Source organism: Heterodontus francisci, chromosome 29, assembly GCF_036365525.1.
Source record: "Heterodontus francisci isolate sHetFra1 chromosome 29, sHetFra1.hap1, whole genome shotgun sequence".
Taxonomy (NCBI): Eukaryota; Metazoa; Chordata; class Chondrichthyes; order Heterodontiformes; family Heterodontidae; genus Heterodontus; species Heterodontus francisci.
The window spans coordinates 20,934,204-20,958,550 of NC_090399.1; the positions used below are offsets into that span (position 1 = coordinate 20,934,204).

Genomic DNA, 24,347 nt, shown 5'->3' on the forward strand with positions numbered 1-24,347 from the left:
GAGAGAGGGGGGACTAGGTAGGTAATGATGGGTTTCAGGGAGAGAGAGAGAGGGGGGGACTGGGTAGGTAATGATGAGGTTCAGGGTGGAGAGAGAGAGGGGGACTGGGTAGGTAATGATGAGGTTCAGGGGGAGAGAGAGACGGGGGACTGGGTAGGTAATGATGAGGTTCAGGGCTAGAGAGAGAGGGGGACTGGGTAGGTAATGATGAGGTTCAGGGGGAGAGAGAGACGGGGGACTGGGTAGGTAATGATGAGGTTCAGGGCTAGAGAGAGAGGGGGGACTGAATAGGTAATGATGAGGTTCAGGGGGAGAGAGAGAGGGGGGACTGGGTAGGTAATGATGAGGTTCAGGGGGAGAGAGAGAGGGGGGACTGGGTAGGTAATGATGAGGTTCAGGGGGAGAGAGAGAGGGGAGACTGGGTAGGTAATGATGAGGTTCAGTGAGAGAGAGGGGGGACTGGGTAGGTAATGATGAGGTTCAGGGGAGAGAGAGGGGGGACTGGGTAGGTAATGATGGAGTTTCAGGGTAAGGGGGGGTGGGGGTCTGAATAATATTCCGATGGGGCTGGGTATGTGAGTGGGGACTCGGAAGTGTCACCGAATTTAGGTGATTGGCAAAGGAACCATAAGGGAAATGAGGAGAATTTTTTTTCCCACCGGGAGCTGTTTGATCTGGATTTCACCAGCTGAAGGGATGGGAAGAAGCGGATTCAGTCGTAAATTACAAAGTAGAGTTTGATAAATACAAGGATGGGAATACTTTGCAGGGCACTGGTTAGAGCAGGGTGGAGTGGAGACCAATTGGATAGCTCCGTCAAAGAGCTAGCACAGGCCCGGTGGGAATAATGGCCTCCTTCTGTGCTGTATAATTTTCCGATCTGGCTGGAAAAATGGAGATGAGAATAAACAGTGTCACAACAGGGGTGTGGATGAGAGAGGAGACTGAGCAAAGTAATCATCAATCAAATTAATCATCGGGTACGGGACATGAGAAAGGGAGGAAACTGGATACCTCTTTCTGCCACTTTATATCAGTTTCAACATAACAGTTTGTATTTATACTCTGCCTTTGACATAAAATACCCCAAGGCATTTCACAGGAGCATTATAAAGCAAAATTAGACACTGAACCACAGAAGGCAATATTCGGGCAGATGGCCAAAAACCTGGTCAAAAAGGTAGGTATCTTAAAGGAGGCAGGAAAGGCAGAGAGGTTTAAGGAGAGGATTCCAGAGCTCGGGGCCCAGGCAGCTGAAGGTGCAGCCGCCAATGGTGGAGCGATTAAAATTGGGAATGTACAGGAGGCCTACTTCTGCTCCTAATTCGTATGTCCGTTTACCTGCACTGCTCCAATTCTGGAAGCTTTCCCACCACCGAAGTTAAACTGACTGGCCTATAGTTGCTGGGCTTATCTTTACACCCTTTTTTAATCAAGTCATAGAGTCATTAAGCTACACAGCACAGAAACAGGCCCTTCAGCCCATCGTGTCTGTGCCGACCATCAAGCACCTAACAATTCTAATCCCATTTTCAAGCTCTTGGCCCATAACCTTGTATGCTATGGCATTTCAAGTGCTCATCTAAATACTTCTTAAATGTTGTGAGGGTTCCTGCCTCTACCACCTCTTCAGGCAGTGTGTTCCAGATTCCAACCACCCTCAGGGTGAAATTCTTTTTCCTCAAATCCCCTCTAAACCTCCTGCCCCTTACCTTAAATCTATGCCCCTGATTATTGACACCTCCGCTAAGGGAAAAAGTTTCTTCCTATCTACCCGATCTATGCCCCTCATAATTTTGTATCCCTCAATCAGGTCCCCCCTCAGCCTTCTCTGCTCTAAGGAAAACAACCCTAGCCTATCCAGTCACTCTTCATAGCTGAAATGCTCCAGCCCAGGCAACATCCTGGTGAATCTCCTCCGCACCATCTCCAGTGCAATCACATCCTTTCTATAGTGTGGCGACCAGAACTGTACACAGTACTCCAGCTGTGGCCTAACTAGCATTTTTTACAGCTTCATCATAACCTCCCTGCTCTTATATTCTATGCCTCAGCTAATGAAGGCAAGTATCCCATATGCCTTCCTAACCACCTTATCTACCTTTGCTGCTGCCTTCAGTGATCTATGGACAAGTACACCAAGGTCCCTCTGACCTTCTGTGCTTCCTCGGGTCCTACCATCCATTGTATATTCCCTTACCTTGTTAGTCCTCCCAAAATACATCACCTCACACTTCTCAGGATTAAATTCCATTTGCCACTGCTCTGCCCATCTTACCAGCCCATCTATATCATCCTGCAATCTAAGGCTTTCCTCCTCACTATTTACGACACCACCAATTTTCATGTCATCTGTGAACATACTGATCATACCTTCTATATTCATGTCTAAATCATTAATGTACACTACCAACAGCAAGGGTCCCAGCATCGATCCCTGCGGCACACCACTGGTCACAGGCTTCCACTCGCAAAAACAACCCTCAAACATCACCCTCTGCCTCCAAGCCAATTTTGGATCCAATTTGCCAAATTGCCCTAAATCCCATGGGCTTTTACCTTCTTAACCAATCTCCCATGTGGGATTTGATCAAAAGCCTTACTGAAGTCCATGTAGACAACATCAACTGCTTAACCCTCATCTACACATCTAGTCACCTCCTCAGAAAATTCAATCAAGTTTGTTTGACATGATCTCCCCCTGACAAAGCCATGCTGACTATCCTTGATTAATCTCTGCCTCTCCAACTGTAGATTAATCTTGCCTTCAGAATTTTTTAAAAATTCATTTATGGGATGTGGGCGTCGCTGGCCAGGCCAGCATTTATTTCAATTTCATTTCATTTTTTCATTTTTTCCAATAGTTTCCCAACCACTGATGTTAGACTCACTGGCCTTTAATTACCTGGTTTATCCCTGCTACCCTTATTGAATAATGGCACCACATTCGCTGTCCTCCAGTCCTCTAGTATCTCTCTTGTGGCCAGAGAGGATTTGAAAATTTGTATCAGAGCCCCTACTATCTCCTCCCTTGCCACACATAGCAGCCTGGGATACATCTCATCTGGGCCGGGGATTTATCCACTTTTAAGCCTGCTAAAACCGCTAATACGTCCTCCCTTTCAATGCTAATTTGCTCAAGAACCCCCTGCCTGATCTCTACAGCTACATCGTTCTTCTCCATAGTGAACACAGATGAAAAGTAATCATTTAAAACCTCACCTATGTCCTCCGGCTCCACACACAGATTGCCACGAGGTCCCTAATGGGCCCTATCTTTTCCCTGGTTATCCTTTTGTCTTAAAATACTTGTAAAATGCCTAGGAATTTATTTTGTCCGCCAGTGCTTTTTCATGTCCCCTCTTCGCTCTCCTAATTACTTTAAGTACCCCCCCTACACTTTCTATATTCCTCTAGGGCCTCCGCTGTTTTCAGCACTCTGAATCTGCCATGAGCCTCCTTTTTTCCTTCATCCAATCCTCTATATCCCATGACATCCAGGGTTCCCTGGATTTGTTGGTCCTACTCTTCACCTTAACGGGCCTGGAACTCTCACTATTTCCTTTTTGAATGACTCCCACCGTTCTGATGTAGACTTTCCTACAAGTAGCTGCTCCCAGTCCACTTTGACCAGATCTTGTTTTATCATATTGAAATCGGCCTTCCCCCAACTCAGTACCTATATTTCCGGTCAATCTTTGTCCTTTTTCATAACTACCTTAAATCTTAGAGTTATGATCACTGTCCCCGAAATGCTCCCCAACTGACACTTCTACCACTTGTCTGGCTTCATTCCCTGGGATTAGGTCCAGTACCACCCTTTCTGTTGTAGGACTTTCTACGTACTGGCTCAAAAAGCTCTCCTGGATGCACTTTAAGAATTATGCCCCCTTTAAACCTTTTGCACTAAGACTATCGCAGTTAATATTGGGGAAGTTGAAATCCCCTACTATATTACCCTATTATTTTTACACCTCTCTGAGATTTGCTTATATATCTGCTCCTCTATCTCTCCCTGATTGTTTGGAGGCCTGTAGTACACTCCCAGCAAAGTGATTGCCCCCTTTTTGTTTTAAGCTCTACCCATATGGCCTCATTTGAGGAACCTTCTAAGATATCATCCCTCCTTACTGCAATAATTGACTTATTGATCAGTAGTGCAATGTCACCTCCTCTTTTACACCCCTCTGCTGTCACGCCTGAAGATTCTATACCCTGGAATATTGAGCTGATAGTCCTGCCCCTCCCTCAACCATGTCTCTGTTTTAGCAATAATATCATATTCCCATGTGTCAATCAATGCCCTCAATTCATTTGCCTTACTTGTAAGACTCCTTGCGTTAAAATAGATGCAATCCAGCCTTGCATTATTCGCTTGTGCCTTAACAAGTCTATATGTGCTCTGCCTTCCAGACTGACTTAGTTACTCTTCTATATTTGGCTGTGCATCACCCCCTACTGTACCTCCACTCTGTATCCCATCCCCCTGCCAAATTAGTTTAAACCCCCCCCCCCCCCACCGCCCCAACAGCATTAGCAAACCTCCCTGCAAGGATATTGGTCCCGTTCCAGTTCAGGTGCAACCTGTCAATGGTGTAACGTTTGCAAATCTCCAGTCCTCGGGCACCACCCCTGAGTCTAAGGAAGACTGAAAAATTATGGCCAGTGCCTCTGCAATTTCCACCCTCACTTCCCTCAGTATGCTTGGATGCATCTCATCCGGCCCTGGTACTTTATCCACTTTAAGTTCAGACAGCCTATCTAATACTTCCTCTTTATCAATTTTAAACCCCTCTAGTGTCTGACTTAACTCCTCTTTCTATGTTGCCTGGGTTGCATCTTCTCCCTTGGTAAAGACAGATGCAAAGTATTTATTTAATACCTCAGCTATGCCCTCTGCCTCCATGTGTAAATCCCCTTACTGGTCTCTAATCGGCCCCAATCCTCCTTTTACCACCTTTTTACTATTTATATGCCTATAGAAAACTTTGGGATTTCCTTTAATATTAGCTGCTAGTCTCCTCTCATGCTCTCTCTTTGCTTCTCTTATTTGCTTTTGCACTTCCCCGCTGGAATATTCTGCGGGGTTCTCAATAGTATTTTCTACCTGGCATTTATCATAAGCACACTTTTTCTTTTTTATCTAAATCTCTACTTCTTTTGTCATCCCTTTCCTATCTTTCTTGAACACCTTGTAGGCAGGAATATTTAACTCCCTGTCTCTCACACCCTTACAGATATTATCCAGTCTCCAGTCTCTCTCACAATCTCATTGATATTATCCAGTCTCCTGTGTTTCACACTCTCACCATGGTATTATCCAGACTCCTGTCTCTCACACACTTTCACAGTGATATTATGCAGTCTTCACTCTCTCACAGACTCCCAATGATATTATCCAGTCTCCTGTCTCTCACACACTCTCACAGTGATATTATCCAGCTTCCTGTCTCTCACACATTCTCAGTGATTTTATCCAGTCTCCTGCCTCTCACACAGTCTGACAAGAGATTTTCTGCAGTCTCCTGTCTCACACACACTCTCACAGTGATACTATCCATTCTGCTCTCTCCCACACACACTCTCACAGTGCTTTTATCCATTCTCCTGTCTCTCACACACACTCTCACAGTGATTTTTTCCAGTCTTCTGTCTCTCACACACTCTCATTGTGATATTTTCCTGTCTCCAGGCTCTCACACACTCTCTCAGTGATACTTTATTTATTTATTTAGAGATACAGCACTGAAACAGGCCCTTCAGCCCAACGAGTCTGTGCCAACCAACAACCACCCATTTATACTAATCCTACACTAATCCCATATTCCCTACCACATCCACACCATTCTCCTACCACCTACCTACACTAGGGGCAATTTATAATGGACAATTTACCTATCAACCTGCACGTCTTTGGTTGTGGGAGGAAACTGGAGCACCCGGCGGAAAACTACGCAGTCACAGGGAGAACTTGCAAACTCCACACAGGCAGTACCCAGAACTGAGCCCTTACTATCCAGTATCTATCTCACATACTCTCACAGTGAGTTTATCCAGTCTCCTGTCTCACACACACTCTCACAGTGATACTATCCATTCTGCTCTCTCCTACACACACTCTCACAGTGATATTATCCAGTCTCCTGTCTCTCACACAATCGTACAATCATACTATCCATGCGGTGCTCTCTCACACACACACTCACAGTGCCATTATCCAGGCTCCTGCCTCTCACACACTCTCACAGTCATATTATCCAGGCTCATGTGTCGACAAAACTCTCACAGTGATATTATCCAATCTCCTGCCTCTCACAGATGCTCACAGTGATATTATCCTGTCTATTATTTCACACACTCTCACAGTGATTTTTTCCAATCTCCTGTCTCTTGCACACCCACACAGTGATATTATCCAATCTACTGTGTCTGACATACTCACAGTGATATTATCGGGTATCCTGTTTCTCACACACGCTCTCAGTGATTGTATCCAGTCTCCTGTCTCTCATCAACACTCAGTGATATTATCCAGTCCCCTGTCTCTCACACAGTGTCACAGTGATATTATACAATCTACTGTCTCTCCTACACTCACAGAGATTATATCCATGCTCCACTCCCTCACAGACTCTCAGTGATATTATCCAGGCTCATTTGTCTCCTAAAGTCTCAGTGATATTATCCAGTCTCCTGCCTCACAGACTCTCACAATGTTATTATCAAGTCTCCTGTCTCCCACAGACTCTCACAGTGATATTATCCAGTCTCCTGCCTCACAGACTCTCACAATGTTATTATCCAGTCTCCTGTCTCCCACAGACTCTCACAGTGATATTATCCAGTCTCCTGCCTCACAGACTCTCACAGTGTTATTATCCAGTCTCCTGTCTCCCACAGACTCTCACAGTGATATTATCCAGTCTCCTGTCTCCCACAGACTCTCACAATGTTATTATCCAGTCTCCTGCCTCACAGACTCTCACAGTGATATTATCCAGTCTCCTGTCTCCCACAGACTCTCACAATGTTATTATCCAGTCTCCTGTCTCCCACAGACTCTCACAATGTTATTATCCAGTCTCCTGTCTCCCACAGACTCTCACAATGTTATTATCCAGTCTCCTGCCTCACAGACTCTCACAATGTTATTATCCAGTCTCCTGTCTCCCACAGACTCTCACAATGTTATTATCCAGTCTCCTGCCTCACAGACTCTCACAGTGATATTATCCAGGCTCCTGTCTCCCACAGACTCTCACAGTGATATTATCCAGTCTCCTGTCTCCCACAGACTCTCACAGTGATATTATCCAGTCTCCTGCCTCACAGACTCTCACAATGTTATTATCCAGTCTCCTGTCTCCCACAGACTCTCACAGTGATATTATCCAGTCTCCTGTCTCCCACAGACTCTCACAGTGATATTATCCAGTCTCCTGCCTCACAGACTCTCACAATGTTATTATCCAGTCTCCTGTCTCCCACAGACTCTCACAATGTTATTATCCAGTCTGCTGTCTCCCACAGACTCTCACAGTGATATTATCCAGTCTCCTGTCTCCCACAGACTCTCACAGTGATATTATCCAGTCTCCTGCCTCACAGACTCTCACAGTGATATTATCCAGTCTCCTGTCTCCCACAGACTCTCACAATGTTATTATCCAGTCTCCTGTCTCCCACAGACTCTCACAGTGATATTATCCAGTCTCCTGCCTCCAACAGACTCTCACAATGTTATTATCCAGTCTCCTGCCTCACAGACTCTCACAATGTTATTATCCAGTCTCCTGCCTCCCACAGACTCTCACAGTGATATTATCCAGTCTCCTGTCTCCCACAGACTCTCACAGTGATATTATCCAGTCTCCTGTCTCCCACAGACTCTCACAATGATATTATCCAGTCTCCTGCCTCACAGACTCTCACAATGTTATTATCCAGTCTCCTGTCTCCCACAGACTCTCACAGTGATATTATCCAGTCTCCTGCCTCCCACAGACTCTCACAATGTTATTATCCAGTCTCCTGCCTCACAGACTCTCACAATGTTATTATCCAGTCTCCTGCCTCCCACAGACTCTCACAATGTTATTATCCAGTCTCCTGCCTCACAGACTCTCACAATGTTATTATCCAGTCTCCTGCCTCCCACAGACTCTCACAATGTTATTATCCAGTCTCCTGTCTCCCACAGACTCTCACAATGTTATTATCCAGTCTCCTGCCTCACAGACCCTCACAATGTTATTATCCAGTCTCCTGTCTCCCACAGACTCTCACAGTGATATTATCCAGTCTCATGTCTCACACACACTCTCACAGTGATATTATCCAGTCTCCTGTCTCCCACAGACTCTCACAGTGATATTATCCACTCTCATTTGTCTCCCACAGACTCTCACAATGTTATTATCCAGTCTCATGTCTCACACACACTCTCACAGTGATATTATCCAGGCTCATTTGTCTCCCACAGACTCTCACAATGTTATTATCCAGTCTCCTGTCTCACACACACTCGCACAGTAATATTATCCAGTCTCATGTCTCACACACACTCTCACAGTGATATTATCCAGTCTCATTTGTCTCCCACAGACTCTCACAATGTTATTATCCAGTCTCCTGTCTCACACACACTCGCACAGTAATATTATCCAGTCTCATGTCTCACACACACTCTCACAGTGATATTATCCAGGCTCATTTGTCTCCCACAGACTCTCACAATGTTATTATCCAGTCTCCTGTCTCACACACACTCGCACAGTAATATTATCCAGTCTCATGTCTCACACACACTCTCACAGTGATATTATCCAGTCCCCTCTCTCTCACACACTCTCAGAGATATTATCCAGTCCCCTCTCTCTCACACACTCTCAGTGATATTATCCAGTCCCCTCTCTCTCACACACTCTCACAGTGATATTATCCAGTCCCCTCTCTCTCACACACTCTCAGATATTATCCAGTCCCCTGTCTCTCACACACTCTGTGATATTATCCAGTCCCCTCTCTCTCACACACTCTCTGTGATATTATCCAGTCCCCTCTCACTCACACACTCTCTGTGATATTATCCAGTCCCCTGTCTCTCACACACTCTCAGTGATATTATCCAGTCTCCTCTCTCTCACACACTCTCAGAGATATTATCCAGTCCCCTGTCTCTCACACACTCTGTGATATAATCCAGTCCCCTGTCTCTCATACACTCTCACAGTGATATTATCCAGTCCCCTCTCTCTCACACACTCTCACAGAGATATTATCCAGTCCCCTGTCTCTCACACACTCTCACAGTGATATTATCCAGTCCCATCGCTCTCACACACTCTCACAGTGATATTATCCAGTCCCCTCTCTCTCACACACTCTCAGAGATATTATCCAGTCCCCTCTCTCTCACACACTCTCACAGAGATATTATCCAGTCTCCTCTCATCACAGAGATATTATCCAGTCTCTTGTCTCTCACACACTGTCAGAGATATTATCCAGTCCCCTGTCTCTCACACACTCGCACAGTGATATTATCCAGTCCCCTCTCTCTCACACACTCTCAGAGATATTATCCAGTCTCTTGTGCCTCACACACTCTCACAGTGATATTATCCAGTCCCCTCTCTCTCACACACTCTCAGAGATATTATCCAGTCTCTTGTCCCTCACACACTCTCACAGTGATATTATCCAGTCCCCTCTCTCTCACACACTGTCAGAGATATTATCCAGTCCCCTGTCTCTCACACACTCGCTCGGTGATATTATCCAGTCTCCTCTCTCTCACACACTCTCAGAGATATTATCCAGTCTCTTGTCCCTCACACACTCTCACAGTGATATTATCCAGTCCCCTCTCTCTCACACACTGTCAGAGATATTATCCAGTCCCCTGTCTCTCACACAGTCGCTCGGTGATATTATCCAGTCTCCTCTCTCTCACACACTCTCAGTGATATTATCCAGTCCCCTCTCTCTCACACACTCTCAGAGATATTATCCAGTCTCTTGTCCCTCACACACTCTCACAGTGATATTATCCAGTCCCCTCTCTCTCACACACTCTCAGAGATATTGTCCAGTCTCTTGTCCCTCACACACTCTCAGAGATATTATCCAGTCCCCTGTCTCTCACACACTCTCAGTGATATTATCCAGTCCCCTGTCTCTCACACACTCTCAGAGATATTATCCATTCACCTGTCTCTCACACACTCTCAGAGATATTATCCAGTCCCCTCTCTCTCACACACTCTCAGTGATATTATCCAGTCCCCTCTCTCTCACACAGATATTATCCAGTCTACTGTGTCTCTCACACTCTCACAGTGATATTATCCAGTCTCCTGCCTCACAGACTCTCACAATGTTATTATCCAGTCTCCTGTCTCCCACAGACTCTCACAGTGATATTATCCAGTCTCCTGCCTCACAGACTCTCACAATGTTATTATCCAGTCTCCTGCCTCCCACAGACTCTCACAATGTTATTATCCAGTCTCCTGCCTCCCACAGACTCTCACAATGTTATTATCCAGTCTCCTGCCTCACAGACTCTCACAATGTTATTATCCAGTCTCCTGCCTCCCACAGACTCTCACAATGTTATTATCCAGTCTCCTGTCTCCCACAGACTCTCACAGTGATATTATCCAGTCTCATGTCTCACACACACTCTCACAGTGATATTATCCAGTCTCCTGTCTCCCACAGACTCTCACAGTGATATTATCCAGTCTCATTTGTCTCCCACAGACTCTCACAATGTTATTATCCAGTCTCCTGTCTCACACACACTCGCACAGTAATATTATCCAGTCTCATGTCTCACACACACTCTCACAGTGATATTATCCAGGCTCATTTGTCTCCCACAGACTCTCACAATGTTATTATCCAGTCTCCTGTCTCACACACACTCGCACAGTAATATTATCCAGTCTCATGTCTCACACACACACTCACAGAGATATTATCCAGTCTCCTCTCTCTCACACACTCTCACAGAGATATTATCCAGTCCCCTCTCTCTCACACACTCTCAGTGATATTATCCAGTCCCCTCTCTCTCACACACTCTCACAGTGATATTATCCAGTCCCCTCTCTCTCACACACTCTCACAGTGATATTATCCAGTCCCCTCTCTCTCACACACTCTCAGATATTATCCAGTCCCCTGTCTCTCACACACTCTGTGATATTATCCAGTCCCCTCTCTCTCACACACTCTCTGTGATATTATCCAGTCCCCTGTCTCTCACACACTCTCAGTGATATTATCCAGTCTCCTCTCTCTCACACACTCTCAGAGATATTATCCAGTCCCCTCTCTCTCACACACTCTCAGTGATATTATCCAGTCTCCTCTCTCTCACACACTCTCAGAGATATTATCCAGTCCCCTGTCTCTCACACACTCTGTGATATAATCCAGTCCCCTGTCTCTCATACACTCTCAGAGATATTATCCAGTCTCTTGTCCCTCACACACTCTCACAGTGATATTATCCAGTCCCCTCTCTCTCACACACTCTCAGATATATTATCCAGTCCCCTGTCTCTCACACACTCTCTGTGATATTATCCAGTCCCCTCTCTCTCACACATTCTCAGTGATATTATCCAGTCCCCTCTCTCTCACACACTCTGAGATATTATCCAGTCCCCTCTCTCACACACACTCTCAGAGATATTATCCATTCACCTGTCTCTCACACACTCTCAGAGATATTATCCAGTCCCCTCTCTCTCACACAGATATTATCCAGTCTACTGTGTCTCTCACACTCTCACAGTGATATTATCCAGTCTCCACTCTCTCACACACTCTCACAGAGATATTATCCAGTCCCCTGTCTCTCACACACTCTCACAGTGATATTATCCAGTCCCCTGTCTCTCACACACTCTCAGTGATATTATCCAGTCCCCTCTCTCTCACACACTCCGAGATATTATCCAGTCCCCTGTCTCTCACACACTCTCAGTGATATTATCCAGTCCCTTCTCTCTCACACACTCTCAGTGATATTATCCAGTCTCCACTCTCTCACACAGATATTATCCAGTCTACTGTGTCTCTCACACTCTCACAGTGATATTATTCAGTCTCCACTCTCTCACACACTCTCACAGAGATATTATGCAGTCCCCTGTCTCTCACACACTCTCAGTGATATTATCCAGTCTCCACTCTCTCACACAGATATTATCCAGTCTACTGTGTCTCTCACACTCTCACAGTGATATTATTCAGTCTCCACTCTCTCACACACTCTCACAGAGATATTATGCAGTCCCCTGTCTCTCACACACTCTCAGTGATATTATCCAGTCCCTTCTCTCTCACACACTCTCAGAGATATTATCCAGTCCCCTCTCTCTCACACAGATATTATCCAGTCTACTGTGTCTCTCACACTCTCACAGTGATATTATCCAGTCTCCACTCTCTCACACACTCTCACAGAGATATTATGCAGTCTCCTCTCTCTCACACACTCTCAGTGATATTATCCAGTCCCTTCTCTCTCACACATTCTCAGTGATATTATCCAGTCCCCTCTCTCTCACACATTCTCAGTGATATTATCCAGTCCCCTCTCTCTCACACATTCTCAGTGATATTATCCAGTCCCCTCTCTCTCACACATTCTCAGTGATATTATCCAGTCCCCTCTCTCTCACACACTCCGAGATATTATCCAGTCCCCTGTCTCTCACACACTCTCAGTGATATTATCCAGTCTCCTCTCTCTCACACATTCTCAGTGATATTATCCAGTCCCCTGTCTCTCACACACTCTCAGTGATATTATCCAGTCCCTTCTCTCTCACACACTCCGAGATATTATCCAGTCCCCTGTCTCTCACACACTCTCAGTGATATTATCCAGTCCCTTCTCTCTCACACACTCTCAGTGATATTATCCAGTCCCTTCTCTCTCACACACTCTCAGTGATATTATCCAGTCTCCTCTCTCTCACACATTCTCAGTGATATTATCCAGTCCCCTGTCTCTCATACACTCTCAGTGATATTATCCAGTCCCTTCTCTCTCACACATTCTCAGTGATATTATCCAGTCCCCTCTCTCTCACACATTCTCAGTGATATTATCCAGTCCCCTCTCTCTCACACACTCCGAGATATTATCCAGTCCCCTGTCTCTCACACACTCTCAGTGATATTATCCAGTCCCTTCTCTCTCACACACTCTCAGAGATATTATCCAGTCCCCTCTCTCTCACACACTCCGAGATATTATCCAGTCCCCTGTCTCTCACACACTCTCAGTGATATTATCCAGTCCCCTCTCTCTCACACACTCTCAGTGATATTATCCAGTCCCTTCTCTCTCACACACTCTCAGAGATATTATCCAGTCCCCTCTCTCTCACACACTCCGAGATATTATCCAGTCCCCTGTCTCTCACACACTCTCAGTGATATTATCCAGTCCCTTCTCTCTCACACACTCTCAGTGATATTATCCAGTCTCCTCTCTCTCACACACTCCGAGATATTATCCAGTCCCCTGTCTCTCACACACTCTCAGTGATATTATCCAGTCCCTTCTCTCTCACACACTCTCAGTGATATTATCCAGTCCCCTCTCTCTCACACACTCTGAGATATTATCCAGTCCCCTGTCTCTCACACACTCTCACAGTGATATTATCCAGTCCCTTCTCTCTCACACATTCTCAGTGATATTATCCAGTCTCCTCTCTCTCACACACTCCGAGATATTATCCAGTCCCCTGTCTCTCACACACTCTCAGTGATATTATCCAGTCCCTTCTCTCTCACACACTCTCAGTGATATTATCCAGTCCCCTCTCTCTCACACACTCCGAGATATTATCCAGTCCCCTGTCTCTCACACACTCTCACAGTGATATTATCCAGTCCCTTCTCTCTCACACATTCTCAGTGATATTATCCAGTCCCCTCTCTCTCACACACTCCGAGATATTATCCAGTCCCCTGTCTCTCACACACTCTCAGTGATATTATCCAGTCCCTTCTCTCTCACACACTCCGAGATATTATCCAGTCCCCTGTCTCTCACACACTCTCAGTGATATTATCCAGTCCCCTGTCTCTCACACACTCTCAGAGATATTATCCAGTCCCCTGTCTCTCACACACTCTCAGTGATATTATCCAGTCCCCTGTCTCTCACACACTCTCAGTGATATTATCCAGTCTCCTCTCTCTCACACACTCTCAGAGATATTTTCCAGTCTCCTCTCTCTCACACACTCTCAGTGATATTATCCAGTCCCCTGTCTCTCACACACTCTCAGAGATATTATCCAGTCCCCTGTCTCTCACACACTCTCAGTGATATTATCCAGTCCCCTCTCTCTCACACACTCTCAGTGATATTATCCAGTCCCCTCTCTCTCACACACTCTCAGAGATATTATCCAGTCCCCTGTCTCTCACACACTCTCAGTGATATTATCCAGTCCCCTGTCCCTCACACACTCTCAGAGATATTTTCCAGTCTCCTCTCTCTCACACACTCTCAGTGATATTATCCAGTCCCCTGTCTCTCACACACTCTCAGAGATATTATCCAGTCCCCTGTCTCTCACACACTCTCAGTGATATTATCCAGTCCCCTCTCTCTCACACACTCTCAGTGATATTATCCAGTCCCCTCTCTCTCACACACTCTCAGAGATATTATCCAGTCCCCTGTCTCTCACACACTCTCAGTGATATTATCCAGTCTCCACTCTCTCACACACTCTCAGTGATATTATCCAGTCCCCTCTCTCTCACACACTCTCAGTGATATTATCCAGTCCCCTCTCTCTCACACACTCTCAGTGATATTATCCAGTCCCCTGTCTCTCACACACTCCGAGATATTATCCAGTCCCCTGTCTCTCACACACTCTCAGTGATATTATCCAGTCTCCACTCTCTCACACACTCTCAGTGATATTATCCAGTCCCCTCTCTCTCACACACTCTCAGTGATATTATCCAGTCCCCTCTCTCTCACACACTCTGAGATATTATCCAGTCCCTTCTCTCTCACACACTCTCAGTGATATTATCCAGTCCCTTCTCTCTCACACACTCTCAGTGATATTATCCAGTCTCCACTCTCTCACACACTCCGAGATATTATCCAGTCCCCTGTCTCTCACACACTCTCAGTGATATTATCCAGTCCCTTCTCTCTCACACACTCTCAGAGATATTTTCCAGTCTCCTCTCTCTCACACACTCTCAGTGATATTATCCAGTCCCCTGTCTCTCACACACTCTCAGAGATATTATCCAGTCCCCTGTCTCTCACACACTCTCAGTGATATTATCCAGTCCCCTCTCTCTCACACACTCTCAGTGATATTATCCAGTCCCTTCTCTCTCACACACTCTCAGTGATATTATCCAGTCTCCACTCTCTCACACACTCTCAGTGATATTATCCAGTCCCCTCTCTCTCACACACTCTCAGAGATATTATCCAGTCCCCTGTCTCTCACACACTCTCAGTGATATTATCCAGTCTCCACTCTCTCACACACTCCGAGATATTATCCAGTCCCCTGTCTCTCACACACTCTCAGAGATATTATCCAGTCCCCTGTCTCTCACACACTCTCAGTGATATTATCCAGTCCCCTCTCTCTCACACACTCTCAGTGATATTATCCAGTCCCTTCTCTCTCACACACTCTCAGTGATATTATCCAGTCTCCACTCTCTCACACACTCTCAGTGATATTATCCAGTCCCCTCTTTCTCACACACTCTCAGAGATATTATCCAGTCCCCTGTCTCTCACACACTCTCAGTGATATTATCCAGTCTCCACTCTCTCACACACTCTGAGATATTATCCAGTCCCCTGTCTCTCACACACTCTCAGTGATATTATCCAGTCTCCACTCTCTCACACACTCTGAGATATTATCCAGTCCCCTGTCTCTCACACACTCGCAGTGATATTATCCAGTCCCCTGTCTCTCACACACTCTCAGAGATATTATCCAGTCCCCTCTCTCTCACACAGATATTATCCAGTCTACTGTGTCTCTCACACTCTCACAGTGATATTATCCAGTCTCCACTCTCTCACACACTCTCAGTGATATTAACCAATCCCCTCTCTCTCACACACTCTCACAGAGATATTATGCAGTCCCCTCTCTCTCACACACTCTCAGAGATATTATCCAGTCCCCTCTCTCTCACACGCTCTCAGAGATATTATCCAGTCCCCTGTCTCTCACACACTCTCAGTGATATTATCCAGTCCCCTCTCTCTCACACAGCTATTATCCAGTCTACTGTGTCTCTCACACTCTCACAGTGATATTATTCAGTCTCCTATCCCACACAAACTCTCAGTGATATTATCATGTCTCCAGTCTCTCACATACACTCTTACACTTATTGTATCCATGCTCCGCTCTCTCACAGACTCTCACAGTGATATTATCCAGTCCCCTCTCTCTCACACACTCTCAGTGATATTATCCAGTCCCCTCTCTCTCACACACTCTCAGTGATATTATCCAGTCCCCTCTCTCTCACACACTCTCAGTGATATTATCCAGTCCCCTCTCTCTCACACAGATATTATCCAGTCTACTGTGTCTCTCACACTCTCACAGTGATATTATTCAGTCTCGTATCCCACACAAACTCTCAGTAATATTATCATGTCTCCAGTCTCTCACATACACTCTTACACTGATTGTATCCATGCTCCACTCTCTCACAGACTCTCACAGTGATATTATCCAGTCTCCTCTCTCTCACACACTCTCAGTGATATTATCCAGTCCCCTGTCTCTCACACACTCTCAGAGATATTATCCAGTCCCCTCTCTCTCACACATTCTCAGAGATATTATCCAGTCTCTTGTCCCTCACACACTCTCACAGAGATATTACCCAGTCCCCTCTCTCTCACACAGTCTCACAGTGATATTATCCAGTGCCCTCTCTCTCACACACTCTCACAGTGATATTATCCAGTCCCCTCTCTCTCACACACTCTCACAGAGATATTATCCAGTCTCCTCTCTCTCACACAGTCTCAGAGATATTATCCAGTCCCCTCTCTCTCACACACTCTCACAGAGATATTACCCAGTCCCCTCTCTCTCACACAGTCTCACAGTGATATTATCCAGTGCCCTCTCTCTCACACACTCTCACAGAGATATTTTCCAGTCTCCTCTCTTTCACACAGTCTCAGAGATATTATCCAGTGCCCTCTCTCTCACACACTCTCACAGTGATATTATCCAGTCCCCTCTCTCTCCCACACTCTCACAGAGATATTATCCAGTCTCCTCTCTCTCACACAGTCTCAGAGATATTATCCAGTCCCCTCTCTCTCACAGACTCTCTCAGAGATATTATGCAGTTCCCTCTCTCTCACATACTCTCAGAGATATTATCCAGTCTACTGTGTCTCTCACACTCTCACAGAGATATTATCCAGTCTCCTCTCTCTCACACAGTCTCAGAGATATTATCCAGTCCCCTGTCTCTCACACACTCTCACAGTGATATTATCCAGTCCCCCCTCTCTCACAGACTCTCTCAGAGATATTATGCAGTCCCCTCTCTCTCACACACTCTCAGAGATATTATTCAGTATGCTCTCTCTCACATACTCTCAGAGATATTATCCAGTCTACTGTGTCTCTCACACTCTCACAGAGATATTATTCAGTCTCCTATCCCACACAAACTCTCACAGTGATATTATCATGTCTCCAGTCTCTCACATACACTCTTACACTGATTGTATCCATGCTCCACTCTCTCAGAGACTCTCACAGAATTATCCAGGCTCCTGTGTCTACCAAACTCTCACAGTGATATTATCCAGTCACATGTCTCCCTCACACACTCTCAGTGATACTATCTAGTCTCCTGTCTCTCACACACTCTCAGTGATATTATCCAATTTCCTGTCTCTCACACACTTTCACAGTGATATTATGCATTCTTCACTCTCTCTCAGACTCTCACAGTGATATTATCCTGTCTATTATTTCACACACTCTCACAGTGATTTTTTCCAATCTCCTGTCTCTCGCACACCCACACAGTGATATTATCCAATCTACTGTGTCTGACATACTCTCAAAGTGATATTATCGGGTATCCTGTTTCACACACTCTCTCAGTGATTGTATCCAGTCTCCTGTCTCACAGACTCTCACACTGATTTTATCCAGTCTCTTGTCTCTCACACAGTGTCACTGTGATATTATCCAAGTGATATTATCCAATCTACTGTGTCTGACATACTCTCAAAGTGATATTATTCAGTGTCCTGTCTCTCACACACTGTTACTGTGATATTACGCAGTCTGCTATCTCACAGACTCCCACAGTGATATTATTCAGTCTACTGTCTCTCACACACAATCTCACAGTGATATTATCCAGTCTCCTGTCACTCACACATGCTAACAGTGAAATTACCCAGTCTCTTGTCTCACACACTCTCAGTGACATTATCCAGTCTCCACTTTCACACTCTCACAGATATTATCCAGTTTCATGTCTCCCTCACACACTCTCAGTGATACTATACAGTCTCCTGTCTCTCACAGTCGCTTACAATGATTTTATCCAGTCTCCTGTCTGTCTCACAGTCTCACAGTGATAATATCCAGTCTCCTGTCTCTCACAGACGCTCACAGTGATAATTTCCAGTCTACTGTGTCCACAGACTCTCACAGTGATATTATCCAGTCTCCTGTCTCTCACACACTCTCACAGTGACATTATCCAGTCTCCCATCTCTCACACACTCGCACAGTGATATTATCCAGTCTCCTGTCTCTCACACACTCTCTGTGATATTATCCAGTCTCCTGTCTCTCACACACTCTCACACTGATATTATCCAGTCTCCTGTCTCTCACACACTCTCACACTGATATTATCCAGTCCGCTGTTTCTCACGCACTCGCAGTGATATTATACAGTCGCCTGTCCCTCACACTCTCTCGCAGTGACAATATCCTGTCTCCTGTCTCTCACACCCTCTCACACTGATATTATGCAGTCCCTTCTCCTGTCACAGACTCTCAGAGTGATTTTATCCAGTCTACACCCTCTCACAGACTCTCACACTGATATTATCAAGTCAGTTATCTCACACACTCTCACATGATTTTATCCAGTTTCCTGTCTTTCACACACTTTCAGTGACATTATCCAGTCTCCCATCTCTCACACACTCGCACAGTGATATTATCCAGTCTCCTGTCTCTCACACACTCTCTGTGATATTATCCAGTCTCCCATCTCTCACACACTCGCACAGTGATATTATCCAGTCTCCTGTCTCTCACACACTCTCTGTGATATTATCCAGTCTCCTGTCTCTCACACACTCTCTCAGTGATATTATCCAGTCTACTGTGTGCCACACAATCTCACAGTGATATTATCCAGTCTCCTGTATCTCACAGTGATATTATCCAGTCCCCTCTCTCTCACACACTCACAGTGATATAACGCAGTCTGCTGTCTCACAGAGTCTCACAGTGATATTATTCAGTCTCCTGTCTCTCACAGACTCTCAGTGATATTATCCAATCTACTGTGTCTCACACACTCTCACAGTGATATTATTCAGTGTCCTGTCTCTCACACACTGTTACAGTGATATTACGCAGTCTGCTATCTCACAGACTCCCACAGTGATATTATCCAATCTACTGTCTCACTCACACTCTCAGTGATATTATCCAGTCCCCTGTCTCTCTCACACTCTCTGTGATATTATCCAGTCTCCTGTCTCTCACACACTCTCTGTGATATTATCCAGTCTCCTGTCTCTCACACACTCTCTCAGTGATATTATCCAGTCTACTGTGTGCCGCACAATCTCACAGTGATATTATCCAGTCTCCTGTATCTCACAGTGATATTATCCAGTCCCCTCTCTCTCACACACTCACAGTGATATTATCTCATCTCCTGTCTCTCACCCACTCTCACAGCGTGATCATCCAGTCTCCTATCTCTCACGCAGTCTTACAGTGATATTACTCAGTCTCCTGTCTCACATACACTCTCTTCTTCTTTGGCCTCCTTGTCTCGAGAGACAATGGGTAAGCGCCTGGAAGTGGTCAGTGGTTTGTGAAGCAGTGCCTGGAGTGTCTATAAAGGCCAATACTAGAGCGACAGACTCTTCCACAGGTGCTACAGATAAAATTGGTTGTCGGGGCTGTTACACAGTTGGCTCTCTCCTTGCACTTCTGTCTTTTTTCCTGCCAACTGCTAAGTCTCTTCGACTCGCCACACTTTAGCCCCGCCTTTATGGCTGCCCACCAGCTCTGGCGATCGCTGGCAACTGACTCCCACGACTTGTGATCAATGTCACAGAACTTCATGCCGCATTTGCAGATGTCTTTAAAGCGGAGACATGGACGGCCGGTGGGTCTGGTACCAGTGACGAGCTCGCTGGACAATGTGTCCTTGGGGATCCTGCCATCTTCCATGCGGTTCGCATGGCCAAGCCATCTCAAGCGCCGCTGACTCAGTAGTGTGTATAAGCTGGGGATGATGGCTGCCTCGAGGACTTCTGTGTTGGAGATACGGTCCTGCCACCTGATGCCAAGGATTCTCCGGAGGCAGCGAAGATGGAATGAATTGAGACGTCACTCTTGGCTGACATACGTTGTCCAGGCCTCGCTGCCGTAGAGCAAGGTACTAAGGACCTAAACTCCTAAATTCTCACAGTGATATTATCCAGTCTGCAGTCTCACACACTCTCACAGTGATATTATTCAGTCTCCTGTTCTCACACACTCTCACAGTGATATTATTCAGTCTCCTGTCTCTCACACACTCTCACAGTGATATAACGCAGTCTGCTGTCTCACAGACTCTCACAGTGATATTATTCAGTCTCCTGTCTCTCACAGACTCTCAGTGATATTATCCAATCTACTGTCTCTCTCATACTCTCAGTGATATTATCCAGTCCCCTGTCTCTCTCACACTCTCAGGGATATTATCCAGTCTCCTGTCTCTCTCACACTCTCAGTGATATTATCCAGTCTCCTGTCCCTCACACATTCTCAGTGATATTATCCAGTCCCCTGTCTCTCTCACACTCTCAGGGATATTATCCAGTCTCCTGTCTCTCTCACACTCTCAGTGATATTATCCAGTCTCCTGTCCCTCACACATTCTCAGTGATATTATCCAGTCCCCTGTCTCTCACACACTCTCAGTGATATTATCCAGTCCCCTGTCTCTCTCACACTCTCAGTGATATTATCCAATCCCCTGTCTCTCTCACACTCTCAGTGATATTATCCAGTCCCCTGTCTCTCTCACACTCTCAGTGATATTATCCAGTCTCCTGTCTCTCACACTCTCAGTGATATTATCCAGTCTCCTGTCTCTCTCACACTCTCAGTGATATTATCCAGTCCCCTGTCTCTCTCACACTCTCAGTGATATTATCCAGTCCCCTGTCTCTCTCACACACTCAGTGATATTATCCAGTCCCCTGTCTCTCTCACACTCTCAGTGATATTATCCAGTCCCCTGTCTCTCTCTCACACACTCAGTGATATTATCTAGTCCCCTGTCTCTCTCACACACTCAGTGATATTATCTAGGCTCCTTTCTCTTAAGCAGTTCTTGTGATCCTGTTTATCTTCTTTCTCAACTGCCATCGGCTCCCTATCTAATCTTGCCCGTTCGCCTCCTGAATCCCTGGCTAGTGTCACGTCTGCTATCATTCCACAGCCTACTGGAGATTGAGTGGATATAACTTGGATTTATCTCTCCCCCAGCCTCTTACCTAGTTTGTTAGCAGCGACCTCACAGGACACCCTGGGAACGTCGCAGTAAAGGCCCGACCAGCCCATCTTGCACTTGCAGTGGAAAGTTGTGTTCACCTGCTCACACTTGCCATTGTTCTTGCACACAGGTTTGGCACACCAGTTTATCAGAGTCTATAGGTTAAAGAAGGTAATCGTGAACAATGGACCAATGTTGGATCAGGCAAGCAGGGTGAAGGGTGAAGGGTCATGGTGCAGGACAGGGCCCCATGCCAAGGATTCACACCCCACCAATGTTAGTGTCTATGAGGGAAGGTCAAGAAATAATCAATGGGGGACACCATGATTGGCTTTTGAAAGGTTGTAGATCCTGGGAAGAAGAGATATGAGTGACTCCGCAGCTTATGTTTAAATAATTAAGATCATTGTGAGTAAAGGAAGCTGGAGATGAGGAGAATTATTTTTTGGAGGCCAAAGTTGTTGTGATCTAGAATCGGGAAGCAGATTCACTCGTGTCTTTCCGATTGGAGTTGGATAAATCCTGGAAAGTGGAATTGCAAGGCTATTGGGAAAGAGCAGGGGAGTGGGAATTATTGGATCACACTTTCAAAGAGCCGGCACAGGCACGATGGGCCGAGTAGCCTCCTTCTGTAATGATTCTATAATTACGACAACACAAAAGCCATCCTCAGTAACTAGAGTGCCGATAACCTGATGTCCTGATAGGCTTGGTGCAAGAGCCCATTTCACTAAGCATTGGAATGTCCTAGTCATCCAGGAATACTGGCAGGTACTTGGTGTAAACGGAATGATGGCTCTAGCTGTGAAGCCCCTTGGGACGGTCCACTCTGCTAAAGGTGCTATTTAAATGCAAGCTTTAGTTGTTGACAAGTTTAAATCCACTTGATCAAATATGATGACTGCGGGGGCTCTGTGTGAAGTTTGGATTGTAACTTTCTTTTTGCATCTGGGTGTTATGCATGCTCTGTCCAGAAGGCGTGGACACTTGCCGGGGCGTGGTTTCCTGGCCCTGTGGGCTGTGACCTTGGTGTACAGCTGAGGTTCCCTGGCGCCGGGGCACAGTTCCTTGGCACTGGGCTGCGATACCCTAGCGCCGGGGTGTGATTCCCTGGCACCGGGGTGCGGTTCCTTGCCGCTGAGATGCAGCTCCTTGAGGGGGGGAGGGGTGGGCAGGCTAGTTTTAAGATGTTCTTTGCACTTTTTAATTTGCACTGAGGGTAGGTATAGGTTTTTAATCACCAATCTCACTGATGATGTGGTTTTCTTGGCGTCGGGGTGCGGTTGGTTGAGGGGGGGGGGTGCCAGGGTGTGGTTACTTGGGGCCGGGGTGCAGTTGCCTGGTGCCAGGATGTACTCAGCCGTCCCGTTGCTCACGTACAGGATGAGCTGGCAGGCCTGGGTAAGCTTCCCACCATGGTGAGGCCTCTGCAGCAGAGACCACACTCCCGCAGTGGGGGATGCTCCCCCGGCAGCAGACACCCGTGTGTCTGTCAGGAACAGGAACCCCTGGTGGATGTACCCTGCACACCACCCTTTCTGGCCTAGATTCACTGCAGCCAAGCTCCAGTACCCTGTCTGGGATCAGCTGACAACTAAAGTCAGGTGGAACCCAGAACTGTCCTGTCCTGCATGGGGCAGTATATTAACACATCGAGCGCCTTTGAGTTTTTTTTATTTGTTCATGGGATGTGGGCGTCACTGGCTAGGCCAGCATTTATTAGCCATCTGTAATTGCCCGTGAGAACGTGGTGCAGTCCATGTGGGGTAGGTACACCCACAGTGCTGTTAGGAAGGGAGTTCCAGGATTTTGACCCAGTGACAGTGAAGGAACGGCGATATAGTTCCAAGTCAGGATGGTGCGTGACTTGCAGGAGAACTTGCAGGTGGTGGTGTTCCCATGTATCTGCTGCCCTTGTCCTTCTAGCTGATAGAGGTCTCGGTTTTGGAAGGTGCTGTCTAAGGAGCCTTGGTGCATTGCTGCAGTGCATCTTGTAGATGGTACACACTGCTGCCACTGTGCGTCGGTGGTGGAGGGAGTGAATGTTTGTGGATGGGGTGCCAATCAAATGGGCTGCTTTGTCCTGGATTTTGTCGAGCTTCTTGAGTGTTGTTGGAGCTGCACCCATCCAGGCAAGGGGAGAGTATTCCATCACACTGCTGACTTATGCCTTGTAGAATGTGGACAGGCTTTGGGGAGTCAGGAGGTGAGTTACTCACTGCAGGATTCCTAGCCTCTGACCTGCTCTTGTAGCCACGGTTATTTATATGGCTAATCCAGTTCAGTTTCTGGTCAATGGAAACCCCTAGGATGTTGATAGTGGGGGTTCAGTGATGGTAATGCCATTGAATGTCAAGGGAAGATGGTTAGATTCTCTCTTGTTGGAGATGGTCATTGCCTGGGACTTGTGTGGTGTGAATGTTAGGAGAAATAGGAGATCAAAGGGTGACCTGATTGAGGTGTTTAAAATGATCAAAGGAGTCACAGGATAGATCGAGAGAACT

At 46.2% G+C, this 24,347-nt stretch overlaps 1 protein-coding gene across 4 annotated transcripts in view; it reads right to left on the reverse strand.

Moving 5' to 3' along the window:
* The window catches only part of LOC137346178 (neurogenic locus notch homolog protein 1-like), a 237,142-nt gene that overhangs the window by 38,562 nt on the left and 174,233 nt on the right, over positions 1–24,347 (reverse strand). For all 4 annotated transcript variants that reach the window (XR_010968669.1, XM_068009563.1, XM_068009562.1 and 1 more), the window contains one exon: positions 21,845–21,998. Coding sequence is in view for 3 of the 4 variants with exons in the window: in XM_068009563.1 (XP_067865664.1) it covers positions 21,845–21,998 (154 nt within the window). In the remaining variant the exon portion in view is untranslated. The remainder of the gene's footprint in view (positions 1–21,844; positions 21,999–24,347) is intronic.